This window comes from Rosa chinensis, chromosome 1, assembly GCF_002994745.2.
Source record: "Rosa chinensis cultivar Old Blush chromosome 1, RchiOBHm-V2, whole genome shotgun sequence".
NCBI lineage: Eukaryota > Viridiplantae > Streptophyta > Magnoliopsida > Rosales > Rosaceae > Rosa > Rosa chinensis.
Genome location: NC_037088.1, coordinates 49,747,355 through 49,763,683, shown reverse-complemented (window position 1 = coordinate 49,763,683; position 16,329 = coordinate 49,747,355). Strand labels below are relative to the sequence as shown.

Here is a 16,329-nt window from a genome sequence, read left to right as displayed (position 1 = left end):
ATCTGATTGAAACAGCCCTCTGTGGGCCAACAGATTGCCGTAGTAATGATTATAAAAAAAAAGAGGAAGTTTCAGGATCATTTTGGACTGTTATAGATGGATTTGCGCCTGGAGGGCACTGTTTCATGAGCTTCTCTGCATAGCCATTGTCTAAAGATGTGTCAATGAGTGTGAATTTTCCTTTCGAGTCTTCTTGGAACCGGTCACTGAATGCACTGCAATGAGCTGCTCCTATAGTGTGAGCTCCTGTAGTGTCAAAGCATCAGTATGTATGAATATGAACTAAGAATAGAATAGAGCTTGTTATTGGTTGTCATAAACGGCAGCCAAATACACTTGAAATTCAAATCTCCTAATATTGCCTCTCACATATGTAAAGCACTGAAGCCTATAAGTATTTATGCCCTATGTTTGGTATGCTTCTTGTTCTTATGGGACAAGTATGGAATAAGATGTACTCACTCCTGAACGAAAGAAAGGAAAAAAAAAAAAAATAGAAACTGAATTAGAGATATTTTACAATCAACAGAACGAGAAAAATAAGAACAGGCACAAGGCTGGAAGGGGTTTGACTGAAAAAATAGGCCAGAAGGCAAGAACAACAACCTATCCAGGCATTTACATTAAATTAGAATACATACACCCTTTACAGAGAGAGAGCCTAAACGCATTGGTCAGACACGCTCAAACCCAAATATTGTGAAACTAACAGAAGCTACATGTTCCACCAAAAGAAGAAAAAGCTAAACTCTTGAAGAGCAAAAAGGATGTCTCTAACCAAGGATGATCACCACACTGGATCTTCAAACATCTTCATGTTCAGCATCTCCAGCCTCTTCAGCAAGGTCTTCTAACTCGTCCACATCATCAATGGGAATCTCTTCGCTGTCATCTTCAAGAAATTTAAAGAAACATTTATGGTTGTTTTAAAGGAAAATGTTTTTAACAACGAACTGCACAGACTCAAATATATTCTTCTAAGAAAATCTCAGCAAAGTTTAAACCATCATTTCAAGGACAGAGAACGAAATTTTACCTCTATTGCTTGATGGAAAAGGACTCCTGGATACTTCCGAAGATTCTGACATGTCATCAAGAAGATAAGGGAGTTCCAGAAACTGCAACAAAGATTCTGTTTGAGGATTCCGAGTATATCCTGCCAAAAGAAAAACACAGATTAAAACAAAATGTTATGGTTTAGCAGCACTCAACATGATATTAGAATAAGGAGACATGAATCCCATTGTAAACTCCTACCAGGCGAGGAGCCATTTGAGACAGAATTAGAGGGATTATAAGATGAAGCTGTCTGGCTGAATTCAAAAGGTCGGGCTCCTCTTGCTTGTAGCTTCCTCCTTACCCATTGACGACAATCTTGCTTGTCAATATGTACGCCCCTAGATTAACAAATAGAAATAAACTTTGCAGCTACTTCTAACAAGTAGAACAGACCAGAGAGCTTGGAAGCTTGAATGGTCAGCACAACCCAAGACCCCTATTGGTAGCATGCTCAATAACATTCCTGAGTAAGCACTCACCTGAAATTTGCACTCCTGATTGTGAGAGGGAAAATGGGGTTAAACCTTCGAGTTATTTCTAGCCATTCTTCATCATACTGAATCTCGTACAGCCCTGGCTCTGAGTCAATATCAAGAACCTTCAAACCATGCCAACAAACAAAACCATTAGCTGACTACAAGGAACATCCTATAAACAACATTCTAAGAATCAAAGCACACCAAACACCTGCAATAACTTCTTTCCAGGAAGACACTTATCAAGAGCAAGAAAATTAGTCACGGGACCATCTTCCCCATGCTGAACACGAGCAGCAAATTTGCAGTGTAGATGGGCTGAAAACCAATAGGGTGGTTTCAATTTTTCTAGCAATTGAGCAGCAGGTTTACTTCCCAGGGTTCTTTCCCGAACCTAATTACATTATAAATGACATAAGTAATAAAGTATACATACTAGCAATCAAAATTTACAAACTGAGGCCAGGGAATGTTGCAATTACCTCGGTCTCAAAATGAGGTTTGTATCGAACAAGTTGCTTCCAGTCCCCACAATCCGTGATGCCAAGAGGCCAATCATGTGAAAGAAAAATATCGATTGGTTCCTCAACTTGCATGAGTTTGTGGACATCATACTCACGAACATGATATACAGAGCCTCTCATAGTGTCCTGCTCAAGAACCCATGGATACTCAAAACTAATAATAATAATAATCTGAAATGGCACAAAAACAAAAACATAAGCTAGCTGAAACAGACCTGAACGAAGTCTCGCGACTTATAAATTCCAGAGAGGCCACCAATGCGAAGGTTTCCGAACTTAACTACCCCAGAAAACCCCAAGAAGTATATATTAGGTGCCGCCCACCCACCGTAGTACTAGTACCTATACAAATATAAACAAGTAATGACACTGCAATCGGAAACAAACAAGTGAATTGAGGACTAGAATGCTCACAGTTCCCACAAATAATTAGAAGCTTCGTGATTGCCACCGATGAATATGGTGGGGTAGGGAGCGATCTCCTCGCCGGAATAGTACTTCCAGAAGGAGTTCATGGACCGGTACTTGGGGGGCACACTCAAGCTCTCCAACTCCTTCTCATTCCTCACAGCCTATAAAAATTAATTCAAATTATTCTTCATATTTTCATTACCGGAAGAAAGAAAAAAAGAAAATTCAAAAGAGGAAGGCAAGATTTGTGAAACCTGAAAGTCGGTCGCCACAGCAGAGGAGGAGGTCGATTTTGGTGTTATGAACTTTTTCTATGTGTTGGAGGGTTCTCCAGGTCACCGTGCATACATCCTTCTACTGCAATTTTCATTCTCAACCTCAATTCCCAGTTCCGACTATTAGGCCCTGTTTTGGGTCCGAAATTGTTCCAGTCGGTTTTCCGGCCTGAAAGCTCTAATAGAGAAGCCCAGAAAATACAGAGGAAATTAGAGAGAAATTGTATTGCGTATCAGGTTGATTACAAAATGAAAGCTGAGTACATACTTATACTAGCTGAAAAGAACAGATGAGGTACGCGTGTAAGAGAACTGATGACCACAAAGAAACTGATCGCTAACGGACCTTATTAAGCTAATAGCAGAAAAGCAACAATATTCAACAGATATATTTGATCACAATCCTAACACCCCTCCTCAGCTTGATGGGAGGATGCTATCATCAAGCTGGAACATATGTATAATTGTTGAGAAGAGCAGAAAACCATGGTGAATAAACCTGGAAGCTATCACACCATATGTGTACGTCAACAGGAGAAATAAGTGGCATGGAAGAACAGGAACTTGGTTGAGCAGCAATGGAAGCGGACTTGGGTTGAGAGGAGGTTTGTGACTGCTGCTTGTATCTGCAAAGTTTGGCAATGTGTCCAGAAGTCCTGCAGATTTGACATTTCACATATGAGCTCAAAGCAATATTATGGGGCTGAGAATTTCTCTGATAACAGTTGTATGCACAATGTCCTCTTTTTCCACAGATTTGGCACACAATGGGATTGTGAGGAGATGAGTTGTTGCTTCTTCTTGGTTTGTTGTTGTCATCCTTGTAGTCACAGCCTCTGTTGAAGTAGTTTGTACCTCTGTTTGAAAAGTTAGGACAATTCATCTTGTCTTCAGTGTACCCTGCAGCTGAGTAGGTAATATTGGTTGATAATGAGTGAAAACCTTGCTGAGGTGGCATGCCATTGTAGGAATCATTGTTGAGAAAGAACCCTTGCTGATGTGAATGGTTGTACTGAGGGACATGATTGTAACCACTATTTTGAACCATGCATCCTCCATTGAAATTTTCATTACCAGTCCCATTATTCATCCCATATCCAGAGTTAGGCATTGAATGAGTTGCACCATTACTGATAGAAATTGAGGGCGTGACAGCATAATCATTCGAGGCATGACAAGGAGTGAAAGTAGAAGGAGCTACAAGCTGCAATAAGTAACTATTGGTTTGCATTTGAGGCATATGAGCACCAAATCGTTGAAGCAAACCACCATTGTTGTGAGCAAAGAAATCAGTAGGTTGGGTGAGACATGTATTTGCACTTGGTTGAGGAAATCCCAGATATGATGTCTGCAAATAATCAACAAATGTGGGAGTACAAGGTGATGAAGCATTTGTCATGTATGGAGGTTGAGGTCCAGGACTAGCAGCAGATTGTGAAGGACTTGAATTAGACATGGAATGCACATTATATCCAATAGAAGAGGCAACACTACTTGTAGGCATCATAGAATTAACATCAGATTTGGCATTTGTAATAAGAGTTGGTGCAGGAGTAGACCCTCTGATATTATCATCTTGTGCTATGATTTCAGTAGTGGAAGGCAAGGAAAGAGACTTGTCAACCTCTTCAAGTTCAGCTTCAGCAATGAGCAAAAGAGACCTTAACTCTTGCATTGAAATGGGGTTATGCTTAGCCCTGATTATAGTCTTCATGGTAGTATAGGCTGATGGCAAACCAAGTAGAACAGAAACAATTATGTCTTCATCTGTCATATGAATCCCTACATTAGCCAACTGATCACAAGCAATCTTCACTCGATCCAGGTAACTGTCAATAGAATCTGACCCTTTTTTTAAGTTTGTAAAAGTTGCTCTTTAGTTGCTCTTTGTTAAACCAAGAAGTAGAGGCATACCTCTCTTTAAGCAAACACCAAAGGTCTCTAGAAGTGTTACTGCCAACAACAAAAGAGAGTACACCACTAGATAGACTAGCAACAAGCAAAGTCAAAATAGCATAATCATTTTGTTTCCAAATAAGGTACTCTGCTGTCATTTCAGATAAGACACCACCTTCTTTTGTGATCATGTATTGTGAAGGACAAGGAAATGATCCATCGACATATTTCATCAGGCCACAACCTCTTAACATTGTCTCTAACAAAAACTTCCATGTGACATAGTTAGAGCCATCTAAGTGAACCGGAATCAAATTGCAGAAGTTGGACAATAGACAATTTCTTAAGTCAATATCGGTATTCATGATGATAGGCAACACAGATCAACACTCAAAATTCACCACAGATCTGGGGCCTAAGGAGCCCAACCCAATTTTACAGAAAAAACAAAAGATAAATTAAAAAGTTCAATTTGGCCCATGCAGGTCTCGACCTTCTCGTTATTAGCACGATGCTCTAACCAGCTGAGCTAATAGGCCATTTAATTTGGAGAAAAATTCAGTCACCATCCCCAAACTATGCTGCCAAGGCCAATTTGATATCCGAACTCTCAAAAGTATCAACGTGATATCCAAACACGTATTTTGACATCAACGTGATACTTCCGTCAAAAATTCCTAACGGGGCCGTCTATTTGCTGACGTGGCAAACACGTGGGTCCTATGTGATATTTTTATCAGGGGCAGAATAGACTTTCACTACTAAGTAATTAAAAAATATAAAAATAAAAATAAAAACACAAAGCTCTCTCTCGCTCTCTCTCTCTCCCCACCCCTCTAATCGGCGACTCCTAAACCCCAAAAACACCAAAGCACAGAGCTTCTCCATCTCTCTCTCCCTCGCTCTCCCTCCTCTGATCGGCGACTCTCGTCTGGTTTGATTGGGGAGGGTTCTAATTTGGCAATCACCGAGAGGGCGACGACAAATTTGAGGGTCTCGGTGATATTTTCTGGCGGGAGGGATTGGGAATTTGAGGAAGACTTGGAGGAGTGAGAGGAGAGGTAGGAATTGATGGAAAGTGGGTAAAAAGGTGAGAGAGAGAGAGAGAGAGAGAGAGAGTGAATTCAGGAGAACCGACTCCAGCCTCCCCTTCTTTCTCTTCTCTTCAGACCCGAAACCCATTTCCGGTGGAATCACCGCCGCCGGCCTCATCACCGGCTATTAGAGGATCCTCTCTTCCTCCTCTTGCATCTAAGGTAAGATTTCTGAATTGGGTAGCCTTGATTTGAGAAGAAATCGAAGAGGGATTTCCAGAAAAGGGGGAAATCGGAGATTCCTTTGATCTTCGGTTTCCGACCAAATTTCTTTGGGATTTTTGTTGCTGGGTCGAAGCTAACCTTCATCCCTAACCTCTTGCAGCTTTTCATGATCGGTGAAGGAAGATTTGAAGGTGTTTGAGAGTGTGAACAGTGGCGTGAACAATAACTGACGAGTTCTTGGTTTTTTTTTGTTAATTTTTCCGGCCAAATCGTTGAGAATTGTTGATTGTTGAAGGTATAGAAATTGTTGGATGTATTGTGGAGATGATTTTGAGATAAATAGGTTGACTAGAGGTCGAAGTTGGTAGGGGCGGTCTTTGTAGAGCTCGAAGTTGGAGATGGAGCCTCCGGGGCCACCGCTGATTCCGTTGGAGGAGCGGCTGCTGGCGAAGCTGGCGTCGGAGTCGTGGTGGCAGAAGTGGTCGAACGGCCTTGATGGTAGCGGTGGCCGTGGGTTCATCAAATGCTTGGGTCGCCGGCTGCCTCTAATATTGACCGTGAAAGTTTTCAGGTGGGATTCCAATTTTGGGAGTGGAGATGGGAGATTGAAATTTTGGATTAGAAGTTGAATTGTTTGTTCTTGTTTTCTCAATTTGAATTGGATTAGAAGTTGTCAAATTGCTGCATTTGCATGTAATGTGATATTCTTGATGTTGGAGGCGGTAACTGTGGTCGGGGCCGAGCTCGCGTTCGAGGCCGAAATCAGAATTCATTTTGGGGTGAGTGGCTGGTGGCTGGTGGCGGAGCTTGCTTCGGAGGTGCGGCGGTTTAGTTAGAACAGAAGAAGAAGAAGAAGAAGAAGAAGAAGAAGAAGAAATGAAAAGAAAAAGAAAAATATAAATAAAAATGAATTAACAAAAACAAAAGGGTAAGTTGGTCATTTAACTTCTTTTTTTATCTCCACGTGCTTGCCACGTCATCAAATAACGGAGCCGTTAGGAATTTTTGACGGAAATATCACGTTGATGTCAAAATATATGTTTGGGTATCACATTGATACTTTTGAGAGTTCGGGTATCAAATTGGCCTTGGCAGCATAGTTTGGGGATGGTGATTGAATTTTTCTCTTTAATGAATGAATGCCAACGTAGAGAAATTTGGCCTAAATGGAAAGATGCGATTTAGGTTAAGTTGGATTCTCTAATGAAGAGATCTAGGTTAAGTTGGATTCTCTAATGAAGAGGAAGGTTTTTTGAGCCAGTGATGCCAACACCTCCTAACATAAAACCTATTGACTAATGGGCCTTCGTTAGAAAGCGTGATGAGAAAAAGAGATGGAAATCTCGCCTTATGGCGAAAGGCTTCTCACAAAACGCCCTAGAATCGACTACGATGAGTCATATTCCCTCGTAATGGATGTCATTGCACTCCACTACCATGTTAGTTTGGTAGTTTCCGAATAACTGAACATGCAGCTTACACATGTGGTCACTACGTATCTATATGGGGATCTAGATATGGAATATACATGAAGGTTCATGGTGAACTTCATTTACCCAAGTTAAGTGGCTCTAGACCACGGAGCGCGTTCACAATAAAGGTTAAAACGCTCGCTAAAAGTGACTACTTGATTGGGAAGGGATATCCCGAGCATTTCCATAACAAGTTTCTGATTCTATCGCAGTTCATGTTGGACATGATCTTCATTAGAAACCTTTAAAGAGTTAAGAGAAACCGCTGAACACTTGAAATCCAAGTTTGAGATGAATGATTTTTTGGGAGAACACCATTATGTCTCAGTTTGGAACTTGAGCATCGTGTTGATAGATGCTTAGGCATTTTGACAAGGTCAAGCCTTCAAGCACCCCTATGATCGTCCGTAGTCTTGATCTTGAAAAGAATCATCTTCGTCTGAAAGATGATGACGAAGATGTGCTAAAGGCAGAAGTGTCTTACATGAGTACAATAGGCGCATTATTGTACTTACCTCAATGCACAAGACCAGACATTTCATATGTTGTGAACTTGTTAGTTAGGTTTAGCTGTGCACCAACACGACGCCATTGGATTGGTGTAAAAGATATCTTTCGGTACTTGAGATGTACGATTGATATGGGCTTGTTCTATCCCTATAGAGAGACGATGGATTCAGACCCATCACACACCAGGATCGCCGCCAACACTGGTCTGTGTCCACTATCCCCATCCCAAAACGACATGTGTTTTGGAAGGTTTTGCTGATATTGGGTATAGATCTCTGACCCATACAAAGGTCATTCCTAAACTGGTTAAGTGTTCACCATAGGAAAAGACCGTGATATCTTGGAGGTCTACAGATCAGACTTTAGTCACTATATCTTCGAACCATGCAGTGATTATTACTTTTCACGAAGTGGTTCTTGAATGTTTATGGATTGAATCCATAATTACGCATGTTTGAACAATTGTGGTTTGAAGTCTACTACATATGAGCCTACAAGCATTTAGGATAATGCTACTTGCTTTGAACAAATGAAGCAGGACTACATCAAAAGCGACAACACCAAGCATAATCAGTAACAACAGACTCTCCTCAAGATCAAAGTGAACTAGGTTCAATATGAGGACAGTATGGCAGACTTGATCATTAAGTCATTGCCTAAATTCCACTTTCGAGAAACATGTTGGTAGCATCGTTTGCGGAAATTATCCGAACTCCAATGACCGTAGTCATCAGGGGGAGATGCAGACATCATGGGGAGGTGTCTACATGTATGGTCTCGAAACGTGAAGGGTGTGTTGTGCTCTTTTTCCTCTTCGACCAATGTTATTTTTGTCCCACTGGGTTTTTGTTACTCGACAAGGTTTTTAGCGAGACAACGAGAGAAGCACCGCGTTTGGGCGACACAAGGGGGAGTGTTCAAGTAGATCCCTATTTGTGTGTCTGATCCAAATCCTAGGATACTTGACCTAATGGTAATAGAGTTGAATTAGAAGGATCTAGATATTCCTATTTAATGTATGATTACCTTTCTTTGTATGATTCGGATTCTATGCATTATAATCATTTATATAAAGAGGCCCCTATTATCAATGAATACACAATAATTTTCTCTCAAATATCGATTCCCTAAAACATGAACCAAAATAAATTGAATGAAAATTGAAAATTCAATTGACGAGTATTACTAAAAGAGAGTTTCTATTGGGACCTCCAAATTTGCTCACTTGACCTCACTCTATTATGAATTATCAAATGACATATATAACCTACTATAAAATGACTATTAAGGACAATAATTATACCCAAAAAAATATTATATTTATTTTATGTAGACTTTCCAATTCAATAATATTAGATTGTATTCCTTATTATTTTCCTTATCTATTTTCATTTTCCAATTTCACTACATACTCATTAAAGCATTCATATATATTTAATAAGAATTAAAAATATGATTAAGAATTTAAGATCATGTGACATAAAAATGTATGATATATATGTTGAACGCATATTGATGAGGGAAAACAAAATAAACCGTCTTATGATTTATGACCTGAATCTAAGTCAATCCATTATATTTGTAAAATAAAAATAAAAAAATTAAATAATTAATCATGTGGTACAAAAAATACAGAAAAAAAAACACTAAAAAAAGAATGATTTTTTTTTGAGAATAAATCTTTTTTTTTTTAGAATAAAAACAAATGATTTATTCATTTTTTTTTCTACACAGCTAAAATAGAAAAAAAAATTAAAAAAAACATAATAGTTCATGGCATTTTCTTATTGATTAGACATTAATTTTTGAAACTCAAGTTTGATTAAGAAATGTATATTTAGTTAAGATTTATAAATTGATAAAATCATTGAAATGACTATTTTTTATTTTAAAGCTAATAATTTATTTGCAAATTACATGAGTGAGGTTATTTGAGGAACTTTAGTGAGGTTTAGTGAGTAAATTTAGTATTTGAAAATTTGATAAGAGATGTAAAAAGCACAGAAGTCAAATGAGTAAATTTGGAGGTTCCAATAGAAAAACTCTTACTAAAAATAGGGACCAAACCGATGGAATCGAATTCACTCGAAGCTCTCATCTTGGTCGTAACCAAAAACAGTGGCAAAAGTTAACAATTGTGCCGCTTGAGAATACGGACGTCGGACGTTTGATCATTCCCTAAATTAGGTAACGACCAATTGCTTTGTTCCACGTAGCTAAAATTGCCGTCCAATACTTGCCACGTGCCACTTTCTCAGTGCTCAGCGCATAGATTTGGTATCGTGTGCAAAATACTGCCACGCGTACGGCCAGAACAAAGTAAGTACACAAGGATGGGCCCACTTGTTCAGAATAAGCAAGTTGTCTGCTGAACAGTGAAAGGGAGTTTGTTTTTTATTTGTATTTTTCTTTGAATAAACATTTTCTTATTTTCTTTGGATGTGAAAAGAAAAAATAATTGTTCTTGTTCAAAGACAGATAAATTTGTGCTAAGCCTAGAAGAACTGGGAATGCCCAGAATATTTGTTTGTTTTTGCTGTTATTGTGTTTAGGCCTTATTTGGCCTCCTTTGTAACCAAAAAAAAAAACACAAATAAATTTGCAGACCAATGGCATATAAATTTGTGTTCGGACTCTGGAGATGAAAATATGACAGCTTTGTTAATTATTACCTTCACTTGCTACTTCAAAAATACATTATAAACTTAACAAGTCGTGCATAATTGTTATTCGCCACACAAAATTCATGTTTATAATTAGTTGTTAATAAATTTCAGATATCTTATAAAATATATTAATCTTAATCTATTGATAAATAGTCACACATAATATAAACAAAATTCGAGAATAATTACAATGTATTTGTTAAAAGAAGTCTGTAATGGTTTACAGTAAAAACACTCGACAATAATTAAAAAGTCTTCTTAATTTACATAATTAGGTAGATTACTACTTTTTAAACAATATACTTCCCACTAACTACACTATACCAGTTTAAAATTAGTCAAATCACATGACTAATCTATGGATCAGTATCACACGTCACTACGGGGGTAGAGAGCATCGTTAAATTAAAAATTTTAAAAAAATTTACCCAACCATAATTTTTTTCAAAGGATTATGTATAAATATGAAAAGAGTGAAATAGCCAAATGGGCGGTTGCATTTCTAAACCACATTTCCTACCAAAAACTCCGAAAACCCCAAACGCACGAACCAAAATCATCTCACCCAGAAAAACCCCAGTTCACAAATCACACAGAGTTCAAAACCCCTCTTCTACTTTCCTGTAGCTTTCGCAAAGTTCAAAACCCCTCTTCACACAGAGTTCAAAACCCCTCTTTAAGGCTTTGAGAGATAGAGATAGAGAGAGCTTCTAGCTCATCAGTAGCTTATGGTGTCTGTGAACCCAAACCCAGCACCTCAGGGTTTCTACTTATTCGATCCCACCAACATGGGCCTTCCCGGCCTCAATTCCGTGCCGCCGCCCACGACGCCTTCTACGACCACCACCACCACGTCGTCCGCGCCCCAAAACGCCGCGTCGTTGGCCGACGATCTGAGCAAGAAGATCCGGAAACCCTATACGATTACCAAGTCCAGGGAGAGCTGGACTGAACAGGAGCACGACAAGTTTCTAGAAGCTCTCCAGCTGTAAGCTCTCCTATTTCACTTTTTTTTTTTTTGTTGGTTTTTGATTTTGTGTCTGGGAATTTAAGCTCTGCTTGGTTTAGGTGAAAATATATGAGAAAGTTTTTCAATCTTTAGAGTTCATTTGGTTTTTGGAGATTTGTTACTTGTGATTATAGGTAATTCAAATGTTTTATATACTTAATTAGCTGACTGTGGAGCTAAAAGGGTGAGTGTTTTGGGGTTTGGGATGAGTGAGATAGAGGCTTTTTAGTTGGGGAGAAGTGAGACATTGTGATGTTGTTTTGTATATGTAAAAGAATAGTGTTGTGGGTGTGTTTTTGATGAGCTACTGTGGTTGTAAGCTTTGTGGGTTACGACTTATGTGAGTAATTGTTTTTGTTGTCGATGCAGATTTGACCGCGACTGGAAGAAGATTGAAGCATTTATTGGCTCAAAAACGGTTATTCAGGTGAGTACTTATCATAGTCGGACTTAGGTATGAACAAAAGATTTCTGAACTTTGAATGGTTAGTTGAAGCATGAAGTGGAATGGTTTACATGTATGTATAATAAAAGTAAAGTTGGGTGGTTTTGTTAGGTTTTGATATTCTCTTTGTTCTGTCATGTCAGGTTGTCATTCTTAAATTTATAGTGAACTACCTATATGTTCCATGGAGAGAGATAGATTTTGTTTATACATGTGGGTACCATAAGAGTCTCGAAAATTTTGTAGGGTTCTGCAAGGTTGCCTCTTGAAATTTCATGGCTGCAGCATCTTTTGTTGATTGAGCAGAAACTGATTGTCTTGTGTGTATGAACTCACCAGTAAAATTAACTGCTCAGCGGAATTTCAATGCTAGCTAACCACATAAAATATAACAACATAACATTCATTTTATTGGATAATGTACATTAGATTATGTTGCAATTTTGAATCATAGGTGCTAATAAAATTGATATAGTCTCCTGATCTTCTGGAAAAATTTGGCATGGTTAATAATTGAAGTTTTACGTATGTCAGTTCAGGCATGTTATTTCATTTGACGTAAAGAAAATAATTAACGACCAAACACCTGTTTTGCAAGTTGCTATGCTTCTCTACCTATAGAACCTGGAGACGGTTAGAGCACCTCCTTAAATCTTTGCTTAGTTTATATCCTCTTTCCTTCATTTCTGTCTGTAAATTCTACATGTCTTCATCGTACTAAAGATAAGTGTTATCCTTGTCAGATACGTAGCCATGCACAAAAGTACTTTTTGAAGGTTCAGAAAAAAGGGACAAGCGAGCATGTACCTCCTCCTCGGCCAAAGAGGAAGGCAACTCATCCATACCCACAAAAAGCTCCTAAAAGTGGTCAGCAACTCAGCATAGTCAACCATTGCTTTCTTGGCAATTTTACTTTTTTTTATATTTTTTATTATTAAAAGAATTCTTGTTTATAAGTTAATATCTGGCAGCTCCAGTAGCATCTCAAGTTGTTGTGCCATTTGAATCCTCATCTGCTTTGCTTGAACATGGATATGCTTACCAGCCAGACTCCTCATTTGTGCTTGGCACTCCAGTTACCAGTGCAAGTTTATCTTCCTGGAGTCATAGTTATGTGCCTCCAGTCAATGCATCACAAATAACTAAAGGTTTCAGTTTTTCCCACCTATCTTGGTCTTTATTTTTTTGTTTTTCGTGATAATAAGAAGTTTGAAGTTTGCTCGATGTTGTTAAATCATTCTCATAAAAGTTAATGTTAAATTATAGTCTTTATTATGTTATTTCTTAGATGATGGAAAGCTAGCTGGTTCAACAGATGCACAGAACTCTTGCTACAGTAGTAGTAATGAAAGCAAGCCTACAACTTGGCTAATGGGTGAGACAGTTGGTCGAGCATGTCATCGCCAGCCACAGAGAGGTTAAAATTCTTTCTCATTTTTCTTTTGGTGAATCCTTAATATGCCTCAAGTAATTTTTATTGGTTGTTAAACATAATAGCTACCTAAGGGACGCCATTATTCCTTTACCCGTCAAATACTGTTTTTCATAATTTTTTATTTTTTCATTTCTTTATATTTTCAGTTGTTTGCCTATGACTGCAGAAATGATCTATATTCCATCACAGTAATACTCATGCTATGCACTTGTTTATGCTCTTCTTCTTAAGAGTTAATATGCTCCTTGCATGCAACTCCCAAACAGATATTGATTCTACTCTAGTATTGCATTGATATCATTGTTCATGACAGTTGTTGCAGTTCTTTCAGTATTAACTGTAGTTCCTGTTTGTGCAGTTTTGCCAGATTTTGCTCAGGTGTATAAATTCATCGGCAGTGTTTTTGACCCCAATTCGACTAGTCATTTGGAGAGACTGAAACAAATGGACCCTATAAATTTGGAGACAGTATGTCAGTTTAGAATCTTGCCAACATTTGTTATTTTAATTTTTAATTTGGCAATTCAGAGCTAACAGTCAAGACTAATATCAAGTCATGTCTGGTCTTTCTCTGACTGCTAAGGGGTTGCTCATGTACTCACTCACCTTTCGCAGGCACTTTTGTTGATGCGAAATCTATCCATTAATTTAACAAGTCCCGAGTTTGAGGATCATGCAAGTACTTTCCCGCTAAATGACAGTATTTCTTTCTTGACAGCTTTATATGTTCTTGGGTGTTTTAAGTGACATTGTAAACATTCCACCTGTTTGTCTTCTTTGGTTTTTGAACTGCACAATTAGTGAGATGCATAATTTTTCACACCTAGCTCTGTGATGTGCCTACACTGAGCTGTCATTCTGGCATAATAAAAATCTACTTCTTTAAGAATTTGAGATACCCTTGCACGACAATTTAGCTCACAGATCGGTTTAAGTTTGTGCCGACTCTGTGGTGATAATTGTTATAAGGAACAAATGTCTGAGAGACACAGTGTCAAGCCCATATCTTCTGCATTTACCATATAACGGAATTCCTCTAGATAGCAATTATTAGCTGCTGATCTAAGAATGCAGCTCACACATTTATGCCTGTTCACGATTCAGCTATTACCTGTAGTTTCCCTCGTCATCTGAACAGGGTGGATGCCATACAAGTCAATTTAATTTGTAAAACGACCATTTTACAGCCATTTTGTTTAGATTAATAACCTTAGAACCCATCTGAAACATGCTTTCATTTCGAGGTGGACAAGCTAATAATTTAGTATGGGCTCGTCTTTTCTAGCAGCTTAAATAAAATATGTTGTGAGACCATACCTAACGGTTCTGTTGATCTTTACACAGAGAAGGATACTTTTATCATATGAAATGAAATCTGAGAAAGCTAAACCTGAGAACGATTGCAACTTTTCTTGCCATGGTAAATCGGAGAATGCCATCCTATCTACTTAGGAAACGGAAGGTAAATGAAACTTCCAACTTCTTAATATATGCAATTTTTGTGTACCCATTTTTCACTCTAAACTGTGAATTCCAGGGGAATGGTGCGGAACGATGAAGTTCACTTAACAGTTTTAGCGTGGAGTCTTTGTAAATATGCGGAATATGCAGGATAGATTAGTTACCGTGCAGCTTGTCGAAGAATCAATGCCAGTTTTACTTTAACCAGGTCATCAAGAAATGAAGGATGATACAGTCAATTCAGTGTCCGCCCTGGTTGTCTTGTATAGAGTTTGTGAGTTGTACATCTGTTGGCTGTACATGGTTGTTTAGACATGTTTTTGGTTTTGACATGCTAGTGAATAAGGAAAGGAGTTAATGATAGTGCATCCAACTCCAGTGGATACTACGTTTGTGGTACTTCTCAGCCTCGTGAAGTTTCAATCTGAGTTTAGGAATCCCTTTCACGCCTCATGTATCCAAACTCAAGAAGTACCACAATCTTAATAATACCACTTGGATGGGGATTCCCATATAAGTTTCTTTTGTGTTTTGGGTATATATTCATATTCTTATGGTTTCCATCTGAAAGTGCTGGACTGGAGTTTATACGAGTATTCCAGATGGATTTTATTCTAAGTCAATCCTGTTAAATAGAATCTCTCCGAATGTGCCTCTAGAGAATGATGTAGATACATACATGTGAGTTGTGACACTATGACCTTTCAATCAGGGGCGGATCCAGAAATTTTTTTCAGGTAAGGCAAGTCAATGGCAGGACGGGAAGGGAGGGGAATTAGAGAGAAGCTGCAGATTTTGGAGGCAATTGTGAAGATTTTGCCTTGGTTTTGCCTAATTTTTGCCATTTTCTTCCCCAATTCACCTTGTTTTTCCCTATTTTTGTCATTTTCACATCCCTTGCCTACACCAAATCAATGTAAAATAAAAAATCCAGTCTAGGCAAGTGCCCAAGCTGGGCTCTATGTGGATCCGCCCCTGCTTTCAATAGACCATGAGCTACGGCTAGGTGAACAAAAAGCAAGTCTGTATTTTGTATTTTGTTGCGTTTCCGACGAAACAGCCATCGATCAACTTTTCTTTCATGTGAAGCATTTGCCGACGAACCTTTTTCTGGATAGGGGTGTGCCTATGTTTTCAAGGGAAGTTTATTCCAACGAGAATTATCAGAGGTGTCATTCTTATAAATAAGGTTTTGCCGATGACTAATATTTAGCGAAAGTGTTCGTGTTCTTCTTTTTATTTATTTATTTTTTAATGAAGTTTTTATCGATGAAGTTTATCCTTTTTTTTTTTTTTAATCAAAACAAGGATGTATTATTAAAGAAGAACCCTAAGGTTGCTTACAGTCCAAGTTGGACGCCCAGTTTTATCGTACCAAACAGAGCTATGACTAGCTTCACAAGCTATGCTAGCTAGGCCGTGAGCCACCCT

General features: G+C 38.4%; 3 protein-coding genes across 6 annotated transcripts; 1 reads left to right on the top strand and 2 right to left on the bottom strand.

The window, feature by feature from the left end:
• Window positions 1–482: 482 nt before the first annotated feature.
• Window positions 483–2,574, bottom strand: LOC112168882 (lariat debranching enzyme-like). The gene is made up of 7 exons (XM_024305820.2): window positions 2,474–2,574; window positions 2,018–2,213; window positions 1,747–1,929; window positions 1,539–1,657; window positions 1,258–1,397; window positions 1,037–1,156; window positions 483–892 (listed from the first exon to the last, which is right to left on the bottom strand). The coding sequence occupies exons 1-7, from the start codon at window positions 2,572–2,574 to the stop codon at window positions 804–806; spliced, it is 948 nt and encodes a 315-aa protein (XP_024161588.2). The 3' UTR covers window positions 483–803.
• LOC121051627 lies at window positions 2,171–4,540 on the bottom strand. Of its 2 annotated transcripts, none has more exons than XM_040514319.1 (5): window positions 3,014–4,540; window positions 2,725–2,923; window positions 2,474–2,631; window positions 2,275–2,401; window positions 2,171–2,185 (listed from the first exon to the last, which is right to left on the bottom strand). In XM_040514319.1, the coding sequence occupies exon 1, from the start codon at window positions 4,517–4,519 to the stop codon at window positions 3,188–3,190; it is 1,332 nt and encodes a 443-aa protein (XP_040370253.1). In that variant the 5' UTR covers window positions 4,520–4,540; the 3' UTR covers window positions 2,171–2,185; window positions 2,275–2,401; window positions 2,474–2,631; window positions 2,725–2,923; window positions 3,014–3,187. The 2 variants fall into 2 exon arrangements, with proteins under 2 accessions (XP_040370253.1, XP_040370249.1); XM_040514315.1 differs by having other exon boundaries at window positions 3,245–4,540.
• A 6,482-nt stretch (window positions 4,541–11,022) lies between these two features.
• On the top strand, window positions 11,023–15,420 carry LOC112181890 (protein REVEILLE 3). 3 transcript variants are annotated; one of them, XM_024320293.2, is made up of 9 exons: window positions 11,023–11,536; window positions 11,927–11,984; window positions 12,746–12,869; window positions 12,974–13,150; window positions 13,291–13,419; window positions 13,796–13,905; window positions 14,053–14,112; window positions 14,782–14,899; window positions 14,975–15,420. In XM_024320293.2, the coding sequence occupies exons 1-8, from the start codon at window positions 11,277–11,279 to the stop codon at window positions 14,887–14,889; spliced, it is 1,026 nt and encodes a 341-aa protein (XP_024176061.1). In that variant the 5' UTR covers window positions 11,023–11,276; the 3' UTR covers window positions 14,890–14,899; window positions 14,975–15,420. The 3 variants fall into 3 exon arrangements, with proteins under 3 accessions (XP_024176061.1, XP_040368356.1, XP_040368355.1); XM_040512422.1 differs by having other exon boundaries at window positions 14,053–14,116; XM_040512421.1 differs by lacking the exon at window positions 14,053–14,112.
• Window positions 15,421–16,329: the final 909 nt, after the last annotated feature.